Raw genomic sequence first — 22,504 nt, forward strand, 5'->3', positions numbered from 1 at the left:
CTTTTGGGCTCATTTTGAAAAAGGAATGATGATTATATTTCAATTTCCATTGCCTATGTGGGGCAGTGGGAGTGTAATTTGAATCTCCATGGGGCCCTGACTGCACACTTGCCTTTAGACTACCTGTCCTGGCTGCCTCGTTGCTTCCTGACCATTGGTCTTGAAAATGTGATGCATATAAGAAACTCTGAGCAGTCTGCCTCATACTCTTCTATAATTGGAGTAACTGGACATTTCATTGTGTGCACAGAGTCCATAGGCCCCCCAGGCCACTCTCGTCTTTTGAGCCCCTCTATCTATAATAATAATTTAAAAATTATGTCCCACACAAACAAAATAAAGTACCAAGAAAAAGAGCGAGACAGATATCATTTAACATAAAAGTATGTCTACTTCCAAATGACATCTCTTTTCCCCTTAATTTTGCAGCTCTAAGCTGAGTGTGTGTGTCGTATTTCATCTGATGTGCATAAGGACAAATTGCAAAACTTATCAAATGCCAAAGTATTAATGTCTAAATCTGAGCCTCCTCTGACCTTGAGATCCAAGACAAATGGCCCTCGAGTCCTGCCCCAGTGGCCCCTTTGCAGAGTATTTCCTACTTTAAGACTGAGTGGCATATACTAGTAAAAGGTAAAGGGACCCCTGACCATCAGGTCCAGTCGTGACCGACTCTGGGGTTGCGGCGCTCATCTCGCTTTATTGGCCAAGGGAGCCAGTGTACAGCTTCCGGGTCATGTAGCCAGCATGACTAAGCCGCTTCTGGCGAACCAGAGCAGCGCACGGAAACACTGTTTACCTTCCCGCCAGAGCGGTACCTATTTATCTGCTTGTACTTTGACGTGCTTTCAAACTGTTAGGTGGGTAGGAGCTGGGACTGAGCAATGGGAGCTCACCCGTCGTGAGCTCACTCCGTCGTGGGGATCCGAACCACCAACCTTCTGATCAGCAAGTCCTAGGCTCTGTGGTTTAACCCACAGCGCCACCCGCGTCCCTGGCATAGACTAGGGTGGAGAATTGGATGTGGTTAGATGCTAACTCCCTGTAGTCCCAGCCCCATGTTCATGGACGATGGAGGTACAGCAACATATGGATTTCCACAGTTCCTTACCCTTACAATAGATCCTATTTATGTTGCACTTCACCTTTTTCCAGTTATGTTCCCTCCTGCACACCAGGAAAAACCGGTTGGGGATGTATACATAGTTGTTGTGTTTCACAATTTGAAAGCAAAATATTTTGGTGTTGCAGAATCCTGTTTGTGCATTCAAAAGTGGTGTGGGTAGAATGAAGCATTCTTGGCACTGAAATACCTTCCTTCTGCCGCCATGTTGATAGCAACTGTAAGCAGTGCTATTTTTCTAGAAAAAGAGGTACCAGAACTCTCCATGAACACCTCCTTTACTCTCTTATAATGGCAATGGAACCTACCTTAGAGGTGTCAGAACTGAGTTCCAGTGAGTTCCAGCGGAAAAAAGGGCCTGACATTTTGCAATGTGGATGATCTTTCTCGGTTGAGAGGAAGGAAGCTATGGACTGGCTTCTCTGCAATCTGTTGTTATTTCAGGGTCTTGGTTGACACTGGAAGCTGTTTGCATGTTGGAAGGAAGGATCTTTCATTGCTTATTCGCTGTGCTGTTTGATCTTTGCCCTTGGCCGCAATTTTTCAGAATCTCAGTAGTGAAAAGAAACATCCCATATCTCCTCAAAATGTGACTATAAAGCTGATTCACATAATTGCCTAAAACATTTTACTTTTGAAAGCTTTGGATTATTTCTGTGATTTGAGTTCTATGTTCTGTGGTTTTCTCAGGGTTTTCTCTTTCGTTAAGTTTCTTAAAGGGAAGCCTTTTATCACAATTATTTAATGTATTTATATTCCACCTTTCTGTCACTGCTCTTGTTCCAGAGTTAACACAGCCTGCAATACAAAGTGCGTGCTGTATTTTATGCTATTTCAGTCATAGTTGTTATAACTGTTTTGCAGGGTGTTCCAGGTCCTGGCCAGTATTACATAAGAAGTCAGTTTGAGAAACCAGTTAGTGCAACACGAAGTGCTCCTTTCCTTTCACTTGCCCAAGTAAGAAGTAATATAGCTCTTTTTCTTTCTTTTTTCATTTTCCATAATATTGTTACATTTATCTGAGCAGTGAGAAGTTCCAGGGATGGCATTACAGTGGTACCTTAGTTCTCAAATGTAATCCATTCTGTAAGTCTGTTCGACTTCTGAAATGTTCGAAAATCAAGGCACAGCTTCTGATTGGTGCAGGCCCCCTGGAAACAATAGCCAACAGCTGCACCAGGCTTTGGCTTTCAAACAATGTTTGAAAACTGGAACACTTACTTCTGGGTTTTCAGTGTCCTGGAGCCGAAATGTTCGAGTACCAAGGTGTTCAAGAACCAAGATACCACTGTACATGAATTTATTTCCTTTGCATAGGAGAGAACGGTGGAGATTTCTGGTACCTTTGTGATAACTTTTTACCGGTATATAAACACTGATTGTGGAAGCATGTACATTCCTACAGCAGGTACCATAAATGCTAATCTTGCAACAAATTTCCAAAGTACAGCACTGTACAGCACCAGATATACTTCTTTTATCCTAGTTTAAAATCTCAAGCTTCCTCTGCCTCTTTTCTTTCTATCCCCAAATTTAAATTACTCCTCCATACTCAGACAGAGGACTGGGCCTACCATTAGGCACCAGATGTGAAGCAGTTGCCTCGGGTGGCAAATGTGGGGCAGACAAGAAGTTGTAGAACAGAGCTGTGTGTGCCCCCTGCAAGCTGTCTTGCTGACCATTGGTATTGTGGAGGATGCTGTCCCATCAGTAAGATTCATCTGCCAATCTAGACAGCTTCTGTTCATGAAATTGGTGAGGGACTACCATCTTGTCCTTTGCCCTAGGCAGCAAAAATGTATTGGGCCTACCTTCTCATAGAGATTTGGCATTCCAGATTCCTGGCCATCAAGGACCACCAGCACCTTATTTAGCCTCTGATCACACACATCAGGTAACATTATGCAATGGCATAATGTTATCGGCCCATGCACAACATTCAGGATAGCCATACTCATTTCTAATACAGTAGCATAAAAGAAAATTCTGGAAAAAATGTGATTGCATCAACATATTGCCCATCCTTTTAGCTGCCTCTTCAGAGTATTGAAGCTCAGATGTTGATCCTCTGCAGAATGTTACCTATTAAGAGCCTTGACTATTCATTTGGTTAAATCAGCATAACCAGCTAAAGTCAAGCAACAGACAAGATGCATCTTGTTGCTTGTTGCTCTCAATATCTGGCTTACAAAGCTCTGACAAGTATATTAAAATATGTTTTATATTATACACCAGTGACTTTCTAGTGAGCACTACATAAGCCACTTGCAGTCAGGAAATGATTCCATCAATAAAACTTGTGATATATAAATCACAAGTTAACTTGTCAATATATAAATGCTACCTTTATTTTTAAGGATGGCCAGAATTCCCGTCACAGAGTGCATGCTTTGAATGCGGAAAGGTCTCAGCTTCAGGCGCAGTTAAAAAGCACTCAGTTGCAGCACTGGAAAAGAGCTCTGCTGGGATCTTTGAGTAGATACACCTTGTTTAGTTTTGAAAACAGGAAAAATATTGATTAAAATAAAGAAGATAGACGAATGGTTTGACTCAATGTAAGACAATAAAATATGTCCTTTTAGTTTATTGCTATTATTTTGAGAAAGCTGTTTTTAGACAAAGTTGGGATCTTTCTACCTACATTTGAAGGGATTGCTTGTCATTGATTTATTTTCTCTTGTGTTTCTGTAGAGATTTGCACCTGTGAAATCAACTGCCCCAGCTCCTGGCACATATAATGAAACTCGCTACGCTCTTGAGTCCTTGAAGAAAGCGACTCAAACAAAAAACATTCCATTTGGCAATACAGCTGTTCGATTCACCCAAGACCACAGGCTGCGAAAAAGTCCAGGTTTGCAGTAATTAATGTAAACAAGTGGGACGAGAGGCAAAATATCTTCACCCTCTAAGAGGAGTGTTCCAGGCAGCCTTCAGCAGGAACCTTGAGGTGTTGTTCAGGCCTCCATTGTGTGTATGTGCTATGGCTTTTCAGGAGGGCATAAAGGGAAACTTCTGCATTTACCTATATTGTGATGTTTCTGGAGAGTGGGAAAGAGAAAAGTGTCCCTCTTCCTTTCCTTACTCCTGAAGCATCCCTTATTAATGCAGAGAATATAGCCTTTTCCCTTCATACATGGTCTATATCTCCATAATGCGAATCCCCACTCCAATATGAAACTGCCAGGGTTTTAAGCAGATCAGTTACATCTTTATTTGACACCTCCAGCTTATGTCCCTGCTCTCTCTACTTAACTTCTTCCTTAGCATTTTCTGCATGCTAGGCAGGTTTGGGGTTAAGCATTTTTCTTTTCAAGGGACGCGGGTGGTGCTGTGGGTTAAACCACAGAGCCTAGGGCTTGCCGATCAGAAGGTCGGCGGTTCGAATCCCCGTGACGGGGTGAGCTCCAGTTGCTCTGTCCCTGCTCCTGCCAACCTAGCAGTTCAAAAGCACGTCAAAGTGCAAGTAGATAAATAGGTACCGCTCCGGCGGGAAGGTAAACGGCGTTTCCATGCGCTGCTCTGGTTCGCCAGAAGCGGATGCTGGCCACATGATCCGGAACTGTACGCCAGCTCCCTAGGCCAATAAAGCGAGATGAGCGCTGCAACCCCAGAGTTGGCCACGACTGGACCTAATGGTCAGGGGTCCCTTTACCTTTACCTTCTTTTTCTTTTAAGTTATACACTTATTTATTTCAGGATACCTAGGAAATCTTCTAAGCATTTGGGTGGTCCTATTTCACTTCCCAGCCAATAAGCAACCAACCACCTGAGTTCTCTGCTGAAAGGAAGTACTTGTCTGGTGTTAAGTTCATGTGGTTCAGGATAAATAATCAGTGAAGATAGCAATGGACCTGGATTTGTATTACAAAACAATACATTCTGCATAGTGATTAATGTACATAATGATGTGGAGCTGGAGAGGACTTCAGAAACCATGACTTTCAAATATGGCTTGTTTTCCAATACAAATAAGATGAGGTCAGGACATATATAGATGTCTCGGAACAGGTGACTGCAAAGTCATCTCATTGTGTAATGGTTGTATAAATAATAATAAAAAAGTTTTTTATGCAGAAAATGAGAATGGGCCAAAGTGGGTTGCATGTGAAAGTTTTTCTTGTGCTGCTGACTCCAGCTATATTACAATGCTTGTTCAAATATCAGCATATAAGCAATGTTCGTGCCACTGATGGATTTGGAAGTCATATGTATACTTCTAATATCAGTATTGTTTGAACTATCTTTTTGGCAGTATTTGCTAAATCATATAGTTAAATAATAGCCTTGCTTCCCTCTGCCTACCCAAATACAAGCTTAGCAGTTTTATTAGAAACACATTAATGAAAGCACATAAAGTGACAGAAAGTTGCTTGGAGTTTAGATGGTTTTGATGATTGTGAATGGGCTTATTGCTATTGTTTTCCCTGTGTTACCATAGCAGGTGATCAGGAACTTAACCAAAGAGCTTGATGGTCTATATTTTAGGCTTCAGTTTCTCCCATACACAGCAAGGGTTGGTAGCTAGAAACTGAAACAGCTAGAAACGGAATTATACAATATGCATTGAGACAGAGGTAGAAAGTTTAAGTGAGGTTGACCAAAAAAGAAGCTGTCTTTGAGTGCTGTTGCTTCTTGGGAAGTCAAAACAGGATTAGTTGTTGTATTACCTACTGTAGCTTCAGCTGGGCTCCATTTGTATGCTTGTAGAAAGACACCATGTCTCTAATACTGTCTCTCCACCAAAGGAAACTAAGCTCTGTAACACAGCCATTTTATTTCTAGAACTCAAGGAAATGGGAGGTGCATAACAGTATGCCAAAGCAGAACTACCACAATTCAGCTCACTGAGACTAACTTTTAAATAAGAGCACATAGTATTACAGCTGTAGAGTTTTACAGATATATAATTTATGAATATTTTCTTGCCATTCAAAGAAGTGGGTCTTTATTGTAAATATATACTACAGTTTCCATTGAGTTCCCCGCGTATTCCTTCACATCTGACAAGGTCACCCTTGTTGACAGTCAGAAAAAGCTATTTATCCTTGTGTTGCAGATCACGCTAGTTATCCTAAGATTCTAGAGGTCATCAGCACTATAATATGACAGTCACTTCCTAAGACAAATAGTACCTATTAATGGTATTCCCAAGAGTGCTCTCTCTCCCTCTCTCTCTCTCAGAGCACTTTGAGTGAGCTGTGTATAAACAAGACAACTGAATGAGATACTTGCAGAAACTAGGGGAAGGGTGGAATCTAGTATGAATAAACGGTTTTCCCAGTAATTTCTAGATTCGTCCTTTTTTAAAACATTGTATGAAAGCAAATGTAAATAACCTGAAATGTATCAAAGGGTATAATGTTTGGTGACCCTTTGTATATTTTTGAGCTGCCTACCATGAAAACATGCTAATGATGTATTTCTCATTCTGCTCATTTCCCTTCTATTGCACCTCTCCTTGTACTCTGTCCTTGAACAGAAGTCTTTGCTTTCGTCCTCTAATCTGCAAGAAATGTGGCCTACCATTTATCTTCAGCATAAGCCTCTCTTTGCTGAGTACAACATTTGATCGTGTCCTCAGTCTGTTAAATGTGGACCTTCTCACCTGGCAAAGATGTGGGTTTTCTTTTTCTTTTACAATCCAAAGTAGTTATAGTGCTGTGCTATATGTGTATGTGTATATAAGCATATTGTTTTATTTTTGTATAGCACTTTTGCCCTTTCTCCTACAATTCCCGTTTTAACTTAATTGTCTGTGGTAAAAGAATTAAGTAACAGCTATTATGCTTACAGAATTTCATTGTATGCTGTGCAGGTCCTGCATTCTATAATATTCTCAACCACAGCATTGCAACAGAAAGTCTTAAAAAGGCTGACATGGAAAAAAAGAAAAAGGGAGCATTTGGTTCTTCAGTTCCTAGACTCTTATATTTAGTCAAGAGAGAAGCTTTTACTACTCCTGGACCAGCTGATTATCAGGTAGATTGGTTTTCTTTTTCATGTTAAAAATGGAGCCCAAATAACTTGTGGTACAGTCCTGTGTATCTTTACTCAGCAGTAAGTCTCTCTGGGCTTAAAGGGGGTTACTTCCTGGTAAATGTGTTTAGAATTGTAGTGTTAATCTACTTTGTCTATAATCCAGAGATGTCTTGTGCCAGGAAAAAACATTTCTCTTCTTGCAAGCCTTTGGCTAATTAAACCATCTATGGACTTTTAAACTGTGTGTGTAGGTTACTTTTTTTTGGCTTTTTTTACTATGGTATGTATTTTAGTGTTTTTATATTGTAAACTGCCCTGTGATTCTCAGATGAAGGGCGGTATAAAAACAAAACAAAACCTCAAATGAGAGTAAGTGCTGAATTCTTTATTTAGCAAAAGCCAGTTGTACATGAATGTAGCAGCAGCAGATAATCAGTTCTGCAAATAGAGAATACGTCTGTCAACTGCTGTTAGCATGATAACTTAATGGAGCACCTGTTTTCAAAGGGATTGCAAAGCTGTGGCCATCCAGAAGATGTTGGAAAGCATTTCCCATAATCCTTGCCCATTGGTTATGTTGGCTGGGACTGATGAGAGTCCAAAAACATCCGGAAGGCCACAGGTTTCCCATCATCTCTGCCTTACATGTCTGAATACCAGGTGCTGGGAATAAACAAAAAGGGATCTGTTGCTTTCATGCTCTACTGATGGGCTTCCCAGAGGCTATCTGTCCATTATTGGAAATAGGATCCTGGACTTGATGGACCTGTGGTCTGATCTACCAAAGCTATATTTGTTTTCATCTGTAAAGAGGCAAGTGAACAGCAGGTGCTTGTGCTTCTTTTGTGGGGGAGGTTGGTCTGATAGAGTCCAGTGTAAGCAGACTAGCCAATTTAGTGTTCCTCCCTCTGCTCCTTCACTTAGAATTGTAAGATTGATTTAATCACTTTCCAACTCAGCTGTTTCAGTCTCCTCTTTCTGTTCTCACCTTGCTTTTCTGCTCTACACCGTTCAGGCTGCCCTTTTATGCATATTTACTTTGGCCTCCACAGTCACTTACGGACTCACTGTTAAGACCGTGTTCATGGAAGACAATCTTACTTGGTTACAAGTGACCGTTGAAGAAGATTTACTATGGAGTTAGCCCCACTGAATTCAGTGGGATCTAACTTTCCATTAAATTTTGATAGGGTTACCAGACTTTGCATTGGGCATTACTGCCTCTGAGTACCTACTGGGAGACAGAAATGTGCAGTACACAGGAGCCAAGCTTCATCAAACAGAAACTAGGGAATTGGCTTACAGTTATATAGGAAAACAAAAAAGAATATTGTGGCAGCTTAAAAACTAGCAAGTTTATTGTGGCATAAGGTTTCATAGACTTTCATGACTGCAATCCATGGGATATTACACCACAGTAAATCTGTTAGGTTTTAAGGTACAACAGTACACACTCTTTTTCTTTTTTGCTGTAACAAACCAAGACGGCTTTCCCTCTGGAAAGTACATGTGAATAATCCTTTCTGAATGAGAAAAATCTCTCTATAAAAGAAATAGGTTCTACTGTGGTTTAAAGAACGACATAGACCATCTTGTAAATACAGAGAAAATAAGTAACTAGTTATTAGAAAATAACTTACATTTCCACACTACAGTCAAATTAGAAGAATAGTAAACCTACACTAGTTCTCAAGTGGTGTCAATTAATTAGCATAGGATCTTTCTCTCGCTCCATATTATCAAACATATTAAGTATGACTACCTAAGAGCCCCATTAACATTCCCTGACAGCTGATTTAACAGAATTATAATCATAAGGGGAAGAACTGAATACATATTACCAAATATGCTAGTTGTAGGGACAATTTTCAGCAGCATGTCTCAGATGCAAATACTTTCCCCCCCTTAGGTCTTAATCAAGCTGAATAGCTAACATATATTATCATTAGAAGTTATTATAGATAAATTTAGAGATAGGTCTCATGATAGCGGAAGGGAGAAGGGGGTTGGATATGCTATTAACATTTCTTACTGGGGCAAAGTCATCAAATACTGTTCTTCAGCTTTCAAAATGAGCTTATTAAAAATAATCCAAAACAAAATGCATAACTAAAAAGTATCTTGCATTTCCTACATAACACAATGTTTGCAAAAAGTTTTCAAAATCCAACTCTTGGCTCTGTAAGGTTATATAGTTTCTCCAGAGAGACAATTGTCAGGTGACAAATTTTAAAGACTTAGAATGAATTACCATAAATCACAATAATATTAAATTAATTATATTTGCCTGTTTTGCATGGCCTGGTGTGCTGTCTACCAAGGGGATTGTCAATTTTAATTTTTGCGGGGGATTCTTTTTGTAGAACTCTGTCAAGGACAGTGGTGTAGCAATCCCCACCGGCGCCTGGGGTGGAAAAAAGTTGTTGCGTAGCTGCATCCCCCCCCCAAACGCCCAGCAGCCACGGTGCCAAACTCAAGCTCCCCTGCTGTGCTGCCCTATGCCCCCACCCACCTGGTGCAGACAGCACTCCCCACCCCAGGCTAGCTGTGCTCCTGGTCCATTATTACCGTATTTTTCGCTCCATTAGACGCACTTTTTTCCTCCTAGAAAGTAAGGGGAAATGTGAGTGCATCTTAGGGAGCGAATGGCGCTGCGCAGAGAGGAGCCCCTTCTGTTCCTCCTCCTGCTTCGCTGAAGGGGCAATGCGCAGCTCTCCCTCTCTGCGCAGTGCCTGCCCTGTGAAGGAGATGCGCTGCACAGAGAGAGAGAACTGCGCAGCGACCCTTCAACGACGCACCTGTCATGCGAAGCCGGAGGAGGAACAGAAGGGACTCCTTCTGTTCCTCCTCCCGCTTCGCAGCGACGCGCCTGTCCTAGAAGCCGGAGGAGGAACAGAAGGGACTCCTTCTGTTCCTCCTCCCGCTTCGCAGCGACGCGCCTGTCCTAGAAGCCGGAGGAGGAACAGAAGGGACTCCTTCTGTTCCTTCTCCAGCTTTGCTGAAGCCCCGCTGCGCAGTTCTCCCTCTCAGAGAGGGAGAATTGCACAGCGCCCCTTCAGCGACGCGCCTGTCCTGGCTTCTGCCTTAGCCGTGCACAGCCTCTTCGGGCAGGGGGAGCCTTCATCCCGCTGCCCTGAAGAGGCTTGGCGCGGTTATCCCAGAAGCCAGAACAGCCACACGGTATCCCAGAAGCCAGATCCCTGTTGCTGTTCTGGCTTCTGGGATTCAGAATATTTTTTTCTTGTTTTCCTCCTCCCAAAACTAGGTGCGCCTTATGGTCTGGTGCGTCTTTTGGAGCAAAAAATACGGTAACTTGCTGGCTGGGGTAAAATGAGATAGAATATCTCTATGGGAGACATGCTGAGCAAGGGAGAAGACTCCCATGACTCCTTGTGAAGTTACTCTCACAAAGGTGCCCTTAATATTTTTATTTAAACAAATATTTATATCCTAGTAGGAATAAAATATAATTCTAGTAGAATTGCACACACTTAAGTGCTTTTATGATAAAGTTCTAGAAAGAGGTGCATCTTTAGTGGGATCTTTCTTGGGAGTATTAGAGACCAGGACAAGTAGAGTTGTATTAGCACCAGTGCTAACCCAAAAATCCTGCCTTGAGTAAGTCAAGATATACCCAAGCTGCAGGTGGGCGCAAATAACTCTTTTGCAGCTGCTTCAGTCTTTCCTTGTACAAACAGCTGAACATGACAGGATTCAGCATATATGCCCTTAGGTGTTTTCAAACCATGGCTTCATGCCCTAGCCTGTTTTGAAGCAACATGCTTGTAACAGGAAGCTATGGTTAGTTGCTGAATCCTGGCATGTTGAGTCTCTCACATGAAAGGATGAGTGAAGTGGATTCAAGGGAGCTCAACTGACCTGCATACAGCTCATGCTTATATAATCACTTGTTAAGATAGGATTTTTGGCCTAGCATTGTACGTGAACAGCTGATTTGTGCAAATGAGTCTGGGGATTCTGCCAACAGACCAATATTTACTAAAACTGTAAAGTAGTGACACGTTCAAACTTCCCTTTGTAATGTAACCTCCCCTGCACCCAAACATAATACTACCTACTCAAATTTCAGGTTAAAGAGACCACTGAAGAACCACGAAAAAAGAAGAAGGAATTGGCCATTTTTGCGTCAGTTACAGAAAGAATTCCAAGAGTTAGCTCGGTAAGTTGTCTCCAGACTGATTCCTCTCCCTTTATGCTGCATGCTCCCAAATTATAGAATAGTAGGTAATCCACAGATTCATATTCTATGCAAGTATATAACTCCATTGCAGAAAATCGTTGTCCTAATAGACTTCAGCATATTCTTTCATTCTGTGGAAACAGCATAAAAGTTGGTATAGTGCAGTAGAAAATTGAATACTTTAAAAATACATCAATAGAGAATAATTCAGTGCTTATTTCCAGTGAATCTTCAGTGTATCTGAAGATTCAGTGTATCTTCTTCAGTGTATCTGAAGAAGTGTGCATGCACACGAAAGCTTATACCAAGAACTAACTTAGTTGGTCTTTAAGGTGCTACAGGAAGGAATTTTTTTATTTGGACTATTTCCAGTGAAGTTTAGGATGTAAGCAGTTGTGAACTTAACAAACATATGAATAGTCAAATTATTCTGACACACACACACATACCATATTTCTTCGGCTAAGAGCTGTGGTGTTAATTAGATAAGCATCTGCCTTCCCTATGGTGTGTAACTGAGAGGCAGGTGTTTAATTGAGGCTATTTAAGAGCTGCGTTAATTACACTTTGCATCTTAGTCCTCATGCAAACTTGGATTGAATGGCAACAATTTCTCTCTTGTGTAACCAGTCAAATTTAGAATGATAAGCTGTTACATTGGAGACTGAATCTGGGGGAGCAAATGTCAGATAATTCAAGAGCAAAAGGCAATTCATTAACTTGAAATATTGTTTCAGTGTTTCGTGGCTGTGTTGTAACCGGTGGAGACAGAGGTCTAGAATGGTGACGTGGAATTCTCTAGGGGAAAAACCAGCGGTGTAAAATGCGGACCTTTAGGAGCCAGTACCAAAGTGCTTAAGTTTTTCTGGATTCTCCATTAGACCAAAAAACAAAACAAAAAAGAGAGGCTCAAATACTTACTTTCTCTGTTGGGAGTATCCAGCAAAACTTAAGCACTTTGGTATTGGCTCCTTAAGGTCACATCCACAACATACATTTAAAGCGCTCATACCATTTTAATGGTTGAGAGTCCTGTAGCTTGTTAATGGTTCTATGAACTGCAGCTTATTGGGTTAAATGATTGCTTATGGGAGTTGCTATCTTTGTCAACGCCAGCTAGAGACTTAATGTTAGAGATCTGATAGTTGAAGGTCAGGCATGTGCAGAGCTTGTCTGAGGCCCGGGGTGGGAGTCTTGTCCAGGCCAGACAGTGTAAGTCCTGCAGCCCCTTGGCCCCCCCCCCCCGATGACTTATCCTTCTGAGGCCCAGGGCAAGTGTACCTGGCTGCCCCCCACCTCTGCATGGGTCTGTTGAAGGGGCATTGTCAATAGAAGGATGCTGGGTAAAAACATTAATAGGTAGACTTGGTACCACTCACTGTGGAATATAGCTATAATGGAGAAAATCACACATATTTTGAAATTTCAGCAAGCACTAGACTCTCTAGACACTTTTTTTATTGTTTGCCACTTACTGTACTTGTGACATATAAAGCAAAACCATCTTTTTTCAAGGCAACCCTTGTAACAAACATGGCAAATCTGGAACTATATTTGATAATCTGATAATGTTGATAGCCTTTCCTTGGACTTTGTTATTTTAACCCATGGTCAACTTTTCTCATTCTGCATCCCAATTTTATAGTTTTGTTTTTCATCTTTTAATTTTCATCCATTGTTATAATTGTTCTCTCTGTTTTATATGCATGATAAAATGAAATAAGAAAGCTTAGAAACCCCCAAACATTAAAAGGTAGCAGCCACTGAAGCACATGCCATTTTCTTCTGGGGGGGGGGGATTTCAGACATGCTCAGACTTCCTCTGGCCTCCAAGAATCACCATCAAAAAGGTTTAAGTATAGTTCAGCCTTTTCCTCTCTGTTTTGAACTCTAGGTCCCATTAGCCTCAGCCTGCATACTCAGTGGTCAGGGTTGATGGGAATTGTTGTCCAATAATATCTAGGGGGGAATAGATTGGGGAAGGCTACAATAAATATTAATTTATTGACCAGAGAATATCCATATTGCTTTCCTTTTCACACACCCAACCCTCTAGTGGTTTTTACTTACGGTAATTTATTGTGGTCATGGAGCACCCCTGATGCATTTGCATTCTCTGGCTTGGATTTCTGCAATTTATAATGACTGCTCCCTTTATTACATTGCCTTCCAAACCACAGACTATAAGATCTAGCCCCACAGTGTTTTCCATTCTCTCCCCAAGCTCTTTCTGTCTTATATTAAATTTAATCTATGTGATCCTCTGCTTATTTATTTATTACAACCACTATTTATTTGGAGACATTTGGAGTAAAGGAACATGACAAGTTTTGTAGGCAGCAGGGAAGGAAATCAGAGAAACATATGTTAAAATTATATCATGAATGTCTTAAACCATTGCTCTGCAGCTCCATGTCTAATGAAAAGTAGGCTTTTTTCAGTGACAGCAGACCCAAAAAGAAAGATCGAGAGGAAATATCTCTTATACAAGACAGAAGATGCTTAGACTGGGAAATTTTATTTAAATTATTTATGTCTTTCCTTTCTCAGTAGAGTATTTAAGACACATTACAAAGTGTGTAAAAACAAAAAAGATACATTGAAATCATATTTGTACATTTGCAATTCTGTGTTTTGATGTAAATCTGAGCTCAGTGCTCTATCCCAGGTAAGTAGTTACAGGATAGCTGCCTAAATTATGAAAAAGTACAGCAGAAAAAAATCTATATGACTAATACTACAATATATTCAAATACTGAATGTATTGTATGGTGAGCTTAAATTCTCCTTCCAAGTTTTCCTTGCTGGACATATTCCTCCTATTACTTGCTTCCTTCAGTATTCCATAAATCCCGTATATGTAATAGGCTTTTTGTTATCCTGAGGTGGCTAGATCTCTTATCCCTGGGAGATTCTAGTGTGGCCCCTGTGAGGGCACCTGTGTCTTCAGGCCTTCCCTGGTATCCATAGTGTGGAAGTTGCTGCTCAACCTACCGGGATTAGGTTTGGAAGAAGCATTCTATTGTAACCAATGCAGTAGGTTGCAATGTGTGATAGAATCTGGAAGTCGAGCCTTATGAGGAATTATTGGGGGAATTACATGTGTTTAGCCTGGTAAAGAGGAGACATATGATAGCCATCTTCAAATATCTAAAGGGCTTTCACATGGAGGTTGGAGCAAGCTTGTTTTCTCCTGCTCCAGGGGGTAGGACTCAAACCAGTGGATTCAAGTTACAAGAAAGGAGGTTCTGATTAAACATCAGGAAGTACTTTCTGACAGTAAGCACTGTTTTAACTGTGGAATGGACTCCCATGAGAGGTGGGAGACTCTTCTTCCTTGGAGAATTTAAAGCAGAGGTTTCATTACCATTTGTCATGTATGATCTAGTTGAGACTCTTGCATTGCAGGGGGTTGGACTAGATGACTCTTGGGATCCCTTCCAACCCTACAATTCTATGATTATATGGATTCACCAAACCACTCCTTTGTGGCATGGTTGTGTCCTATATGAATGGCTTCCATCTCCACTTTCTTTTGGTACATGTGGAGATGTATGTTCTGGATACTGGAACCCTCTTAGAACACTTACATGGAGTCATCTGCAAAGCATTGGTTTCCCTACTGTATGCCACAGAATGTCTTTATCTGATAAAAGGGGATCTATAATAATATGTTTTGCCATTTGTGTGCTTCCTGTGGGGAAGGATGTGCTTTCTGTCAATTAATTGCTTTACAATATCCTTAACAGACAGCCCATTAGTATGTAATGAAGACCAGATGTTCAGAAATTTAGTCTTGTCCCATGAAATGAGCTCCATGTTGACTATGCCAGTAACAACATTTTATTACAAACAAACTTAAGAAAAGAGATGTGGATATCTATGAAATCCTTGACTAAATATCTACTAAATAGTGATGTTCAGCAAGAAAGATATATATGGAAAATGAGATAGAAACTGTGGTTTGAAAAGAGAATAAATATTGATATATGCCACTGACAACTTGTATTGGACTCTGCAGTCATTTTACAGCACTGCTGTTGTATAGATATATTTAGTATACATACATGAAAATATTTTACTGTAAATGAAAGTCAAATAATACTCCTTTTGGTTCAGAGTAAACTTGATTTAAAGAATAAATTATATCCCAGGATTTTATAACTCAGTGCTTCATAAAGGTTTTTGATTGTAATGGATTATGATATTTATGCTTTAATATATTTTAATCTTATATTAAGCTGTTTTTATTGTACTGTTGAATGACTGGTTATGATCTTTTATTAAGTAATAAAAAACTGAATTTGTATCAAAACTCTTGGCTCTCCATTCCCTCTGGCAATCATTGGGAGCTTCATGAACTGAGACCCCCTTGACATGTACTTGAAGTGACATGGTGTTTGGGCTGTGCTGAGGGCAGCAAGCACTTTGAGGTGAGTCTGGAACTGGGAACCAGGAGCCACTAGACAGGCAAATATTTGGAACTGATGAGCAAGGCAGGACTGAAGGACGAATTACAGTGCAGGATCAAGAAAAAAGCTGGGAGTCAAGACCAAAGAATAAACAGGACCAGAGGACAAACAAGGAATTGGAGCCAAGAGGCATGCCAGAGGATAGGAAGAACTTGTTAAAGCAAGACTCAGCTAAAAAAAGAAGTCATTTGTTCTCTTGTTCATGCAACAAAACTTTCAATGGGTAGGCAAAATTGGGCAAGAAAGTTGTTTGCTAAGAAGGCGGCCACCTACAGTTTAAATCAGGGTTTTCTAAACTTGGGTCTCCAGCTGCTGTTGGCCTACAACTACCATCATCTCTTGCTAGCAGGGCTAATGTTCAGGGATGATGGGAATTGTAGTCTGAAATCAGCTGGAGACCCAAGTTTGGGAAACACTGGTTTAAAAGGTTCATGACATGAGGCAGGCACACACAGACAGACGCCAGCAGCTTCTGACACATGGTTTCTGCCTTAATCATTTTGTGAGGTTGCCCAGAACATCACTGGGCAAAAATCTGGTGCAGTTCTAGTTACCGTGTAGTGCAGAGCAGCGGCTCATGAAAGAAAAAGATTATAGGCCCTTATTACTTTTTATTTATTCATTTTCAGTTTTTTATTTATTTATTTTTCAAAAAATTACAGTATGGATTTCCTTGCTTAAAGCAGGATTCCCATAGTAATGAGGAAACCAGCAACTGTGGTTAGTTTGTGGGTTTAAAAAATATGTATATGTGCAGAACAGCTAGTAAGGTCTTAAAAAAAAAAAATTATTCCCCAAAGTGTATAAAGGGCACGTTTGCTTCACAATGCTATTATGTGATTAAAAACAAATTATAAAGTTCTGTAGTGAAAATGGTTCCTATTAAATTTGACGAGGAAGCTATCAGATGTAATCCACTATTATTATGCTGCTATAATGAGAACTGGTCGTAGGCTGCCATTAGACTGTTAATAGTGCATTGTACCACAGAGAGATACAGAGCATCATTTAAATAAAAAAGTGTTTATCACAAGTAAATAGCATTAGTCAGTTATGGGGAGAGAGTGCTTGCAAATCGTTCTATAAGTCTGCCCATCTCAATATTGTCCTTCCATAATCCACTTAACACCACACAGATCACAAAGGAATTTGTTTCCTTCTTCCAAAATAGCTTTTGCGTTTTTGATACTGCTAACCTTCAGTTAAACAGAAGCTGTGCGCTTAAAATAAAATAAAAACAAAAACAAGCTTAATTCACCTGTTCTAATTCTTTAGTAAGGTTCAAGCTCCTTAGCACTCTTAAATCCAGTTTGGGATCCAAACTAGGCATGGGGGAAGACAGATTCATGTGCTAAGCACGTCTGTCTAAGCTGCATAGAAAAAGGTCTGAAACAGGTTATCTGTTCGCAATAGCAGAAGAGGCAGAACAGCCCTCTTCTCTCCAGTAGCTCAGTGGTAGAGAATCTGCTTTGCATACATCTCCAGAAATATTGAGCTAGAAGGACAAATAAATGGTCTGTTCCTTCCTGACCGTTTACTTCCCTTAAGTCTGTTCTCCCAGGGCTTTTCTACTCAGCTGTGTACCAGTTCCAGAAGTGCTCTTGGCTGAGAGAAGGGAGCTGTGGCTAAAAAGACAAAGGGTTCTGGTCTCAGCATCTAGGAGTTATTTTTTGTCTTTTGTATTCAGTTCTGGCTTGAGCCTCTATCCCAGGAAACCTGGCCTCCTGTTTGGATATTTGCTTAGCTGTCTTCTCTCCAGTCACCCAACATGCACATGCATAGTTGTGAGACAGTCAAGCAATATTTTTTGTTGAAATTAAACAGCAGCAGCAATAAATTTGCAACATAGAGAAAATTCAAAGATTGATACAAGTTCAAAATTTGGTTAATGGTCTTTGTCTTTTACCTAAGATGCAAACAGTTAATTGGTGTTGTTTGCTTTTTCTGAAAATAAAAATGGGTTTAAAATATCCCAGCAGATGGCAGCAAAAAAAAAAAAAAAAAGACTCCAGTGGTTCCATTTTGAACGTTATAGCTTTGCCACTATCAACAGCAGATCAGAAACACAAGTAGTAGAAACCACCCATTAGTGATTCTGTCCAATAGGAATTGCTGGTTAATAATTTCTTACTGTGTGCGTGTGCGCACGCACATATAAATCAGCATATGCAAACTTTTATGCAAATATGTATAGTATTTTGCCCTCTTGCTTTGGTGATGGCCACCCTACCAAGGGTGGTGGTGGGGCGGCTTACACATAGTTGGAAAAGAGAAAATTCAGTGCAGCACCAACAAAAGATAGTGCAGATTTGCATAAAACTAGCACATGCAGATTTACATGCATAAATGGAAAAAAAAAGTCTAAATAGAAATATAAAACATCTCACTATAGTTGGGAGAAACTGAGTAGGTGATGTGGGTGCCTGCCTCCGGTAATGACTGCTTCCTGTAATGTTGGGCGCATGGCTATCCTACTTCCTGGTAGTGATTTCAGCCATGGAAGTTGAGCCCATCTAATTGTGATTTGATGAACTTCACTGTGCTAAGGCAATGATGTGAACATACCCTTACTATATCAGTCTGTTTATTCCCATTCTATCCACTCCAATTGCCGCTGGCTCTTAAAAGTCTCAGGATGAAGTTTTTCTTACCCTGCTACCTGATATACCATACTTTGAAGTAGATATACTGGGGATTGAAGATGAGACTCCTCTGCATTAAACCCATTGTCCTTTGCCGCTGTGTTGTGGCTCTATTCCTCTTAGAAGTTGAGCAGTCTTGGCCCAAGCAAAACAAGTTAGAATTCAGCTAATCATTAACATGCTAATCAAGCCCTGCATGGTTTGAGAAAATTCTAATTGTAACAGATTGTTCTAAAATGAAACAATCCCCGATGCATTCCTGTAAGTTTCTTCCTCATTTGCTGTGCTAATGGAGGAATAAGATTTATATACTTGTCAGAGTAAAAAATAAAGCTTATAGGCTTCGTCTGGTTATTTTTCAAATTTCAGAAACATTATGTCACTCATGCTGTGCTTTCAGTTTTCACTTAAAAGGCATCATTGCAGACCCTGCTGTGTGATTGTTCTTTGTCTATCCCCGAGACCCTCAAAACTTGTGTAAGTTTCACCTATTTCACTTCATTACCCATCCTGCATCTGTTGCCTTGAATCAAAATCATTTTTACCTATCAAAGAAAGCAATTGCACTAAAATTTCATTTAACCAAATCGTTTGGGTCCTAGGATTTGGTTAGGAATAAATGAAATTCAGTTGTAGGGCAATTGTAATCCTGCCTTTACTTGCTTGACAAAGACAGTGAGAATATAAAAGGGCTATCACTGAGCAAAAGGACTTGGTAGTTACTGCTGACTGAGGTGTTTATCTACTGAAAACTTTTGCATGATTTCACATGTGAGAATTTAATATTCATTTTATGAAATAAATTACCCTATTAGCTGTACAGTAGTTTAATTGTATTTTATGTTCAACTTATGCTGTGATGCCATATGGCAGTGTAGAGCTGAGACTCTCTAATCATTTACACATTTCTTTCTTTTCTTACAGTAAATTATCCTTCCAGGAATTTGTAAAGTGTCCTTGTTCTATATATTATTCATTTTTAAAAGTTGTTACCTGCAGACCAAGGCTTTGAGACAGAAGTAGCTAAACTTGTTTCTGCAAGTTATATCGACTAGATATGGATTTGTATGCAAAGTATATGGTTTCTTTGTTTTTCTGGGGCATAAACAAACCAGGCTACCGACATCTGAACCTGGGATTATGACTTATTTCTCCCTTACAATCCATGATAGCTAGCCAACTTGAAGCCATGGTTTCTCATTGGTTTGTTTGTCCTGCTTATACCAGGGGAGGAGCAAAGTGAGAGTGATCAGGCAGTGTGTACCAGCATGCTGCTAAATTCTCATTAAACCACAATAAGGAAAAAAGTATGATTTATCATGATGTGTGGACATGGACCCTCACTGCATCTTTACTCCAGCTTCTTCTCTTTTTCATTAGCCTTGATCCTTTCTCACCCTCATATCTCTTATTTCCCACCTGTGCCAGTCTCAGAGGTCTTCAACACCAGTAAGATGGCGCTACTAGGATGGTTCATTTTCTCATGTATTTCTTGCATAGTTGTAGTGATCACTGTATCTGAAATACTTCTGCTTTTTGGTTGATAAAGCCCACTTTCTTTCATATCCTCTCCCTCCCAAAGTTTTTATTGCCATATAAATATCCACACAATGTTTAAACTGTTAATTCCTGATTAATTTTATTCTTGATCCCCTTAATCATGCACAGCCCAGCTTCTTTAGCTTTTTCCTCTCCTCTTAGACTATAATCCCAGGGAACAGAGACTATGTGCGCTCTTGGTTTTATTGATTTTTACATATCGTGATTCACGATATATTGCCAGGTCAAAATTATGAAATCGATACCACGATATGAGCTTCAAAACGGTTTTGGATGATATATCAATATATTGTCCTGCCCTAGTCATAACCTGTGCTAAGAATGCCCCGTGACTTTTTTTAATTTTAAAAATATGTCCATCCCAAAACATAGTTAGGTGTCTTTGCCCTGGTCAGATCATTGGCCTGTCTAGCCCAGTATTCTCTGTTCTGGCTTACAGCAGTTCTCCAAGACCCTTTTAACTGGAAATGCTGGGGATTAAACATGGAAGCGTTCATGTGCTATACCACTGAATGATGGCCCTTCTTTGTACAGCCCCTAATTATGTATTTGCACAATATGTTGCTCAGTGATTGGCTCTTTCTCCCTTGGCTGCCCATTCCTTATGAGTCAAATGGATACCACCTTGAATTTGCACTGGTCATCTGAATATTTGAACTGCCTGTAGCGAGGATACTTCCTGACAGCAGCCTAACTTTGTAGGCGTCAGCCAGACTGTCAGCTTTGAAAGCTGTAACTGCTTCTTCCTCCCTTGAAGGAAGTCTTTTTCACCTTTTGATCTCAATGCCAAAATGTGAACAGAATTAATCTATTTTGGTCCCATGTTTTATGCAAAAAATCTACAGCAACATTTACAGCAAGGAAAATATGACATATGCCTCCAGCAGCCAGCTGCTTAAGCTCTTTGCATCTTGCTGTTTAGAAAGTCAATTTATTTTTTTGCACAACTTATGCGCTCATATAAATAAATTTGAAACTATTGCAAAATGAGACACAGTAATCAGTTCAAACTCAGCAGTTGGCAGCTATTAATTGCCATTTACACACATTTAAATGCAAGACTTGTGATTGCTTTGATTCATAAAATGTTGAAGATATTTTTTAATGGGGATTTAAAAAAATCCTGCACTTATTTGGAAGTAGAGAATTATATTCATGTTGGTTTTCTTTAAAGAAGGCTAATTGCTATCATTCAGTAGGTCAAAGAGTAGTATGGTCATAAATATAAGGTGATCAGTGTCTTTCTGCCCTTATGAGTTGCACAAAATGCCAGTTTGATCAAGATGGTGATGTGATACTGTATATTGAAACAACTACTATTTATGAGAAAAAATGTTCTGCAGATGACTTCTGTAAATCCTGTACATAGTAATTATACATGGTACCATGAAGAATTAGAACTCTGGCCAAAGGACCATGTTGTCAATTGTCTCACTGTTGACCCAGGAATTTGCAGAAGAGATGATGAGCTATGAATTAACTGCATGCTCAACCTCCCCATTCTGCCTTGGCCCTCTCCGATAGTTGCCTCCAACATGTCCCAGCTCAGTGTGGTTCAGGTCCCAGCTGTCTCTGCTACCACCTTCTAGTCCATGGCCAGCACTGTCACCTCTGCTGCATTATGGAAAGCACCCACCTATGCTAAGCCCACCTCACTTGCTTTCCCCCTCCCCAATTGACTCCTGCATTAGCTGTCAATACAGTGGTGCCCCGCAAGACGAATGCCTCGCAAGACGGAAAACTCGCTAGACGAAAGAGTTTTCCGTTCTGGAGGTGCTTCGCAAAACGAATTTCCTATGGGCTTGCTTTGCAAGACGACAATGTTTATCAGCTGATCCGATCAGCAGATAAGCCACTAAGCCGCTAAAAGCCGCTAATAGCGCTAATCTGTCAATGGGCTTGCTTCGCAAGACGAAAAAACCGCTAGACGAAGAGAATCACAGAACGGATTCTTTTCGTCTTGCGAGGCACCACTGTATTACCATTGGGACCATAACCAACAATGAGAGACCAACTGACCTCAGGCACTAGCCCAACATGAAAGAGGTAGCTGGGTTTTTTTTCTCCTCCTCTTCCTTGACCAGCATCCTGGGGTTAGATGGTTTCATTGCTCCCTTTTCAGTCCTGCTGGGATCTGCTTCCCCAGCCTCTTCCCTGCACGCAGCACAGTGGCAAAGCAGACCCCTGCAGCCAGCAGGATTGTACCGTCTGCTCATCAGCTGGTTGTTATGCTGTCATATAGTTGAAAGGGGCTTTCCACCTGTCAAATGCACGGCCTTGCGAGTCTCCTCTCCCTCCCCTTTTAAGCTCTCAGCCTCAGAATTTCATTTCTTATTTATTTATTTCATATAAATTACAAACCACTGGATTGTAGCCTCCCTCAAAGCAGTTTAGGGGAAAAACTCATAAAACAAGAAAAGAATCAAAAAGAAAAAGTAACAGCAATAATTCAAGACTTTCACAAAGTTAAGATAACAATAACTAAAAACAGATCAAAATGGAATTTATCTGAAAAACTGCCTTCCAC

The 22,504-nt window shown here is 40.4% G+C and overlaps 1 protein-coding gene across 1 annotated transcript in view; it reads left to right on the forward strand.

The window, feature by feature from the left end:
* The window catches only part of STPG2 (sperm tail PG-rich repeat containing 2), a 221,682-nt gene that overhangs the window by 38,094 nt on the left and 161,084 nt on the right, over positions 1–22,504 (forward strand). Inside the window, exons 7-10 of the mRNA XM_081207127.1 lie at positions 1,988–2,080; positions 3,815–3,974; positions 6,939–7,102; positions 11,193–11,282. Of these exons, the coding sequence (XP_081063253.1) occupies positions 1,988–2,080; positions 3,815–3,974; positions 6,939–7,102; positions 11,193–11,282 (507 nt within the window). The remainder of the gene's footprint in view (positions 1–1,987; positions 2,081–3,814; positions 3,975–6,938; positions 7,103–11,192; positions 11,283–22,504) is intronic.

The sequence above is a fragment of the Podarcis bocagei genome (assembly GCF_964188305.1).
Source record: "Podarcis bocagei genome assembly, chromosome: 9".
NCBI classification, from domain to species: Eukaryota; Metazoa; Chordata; class Lepidosauria; order Squamata; family Lacertidae; genus Podarcis; species Podarcis bocagei.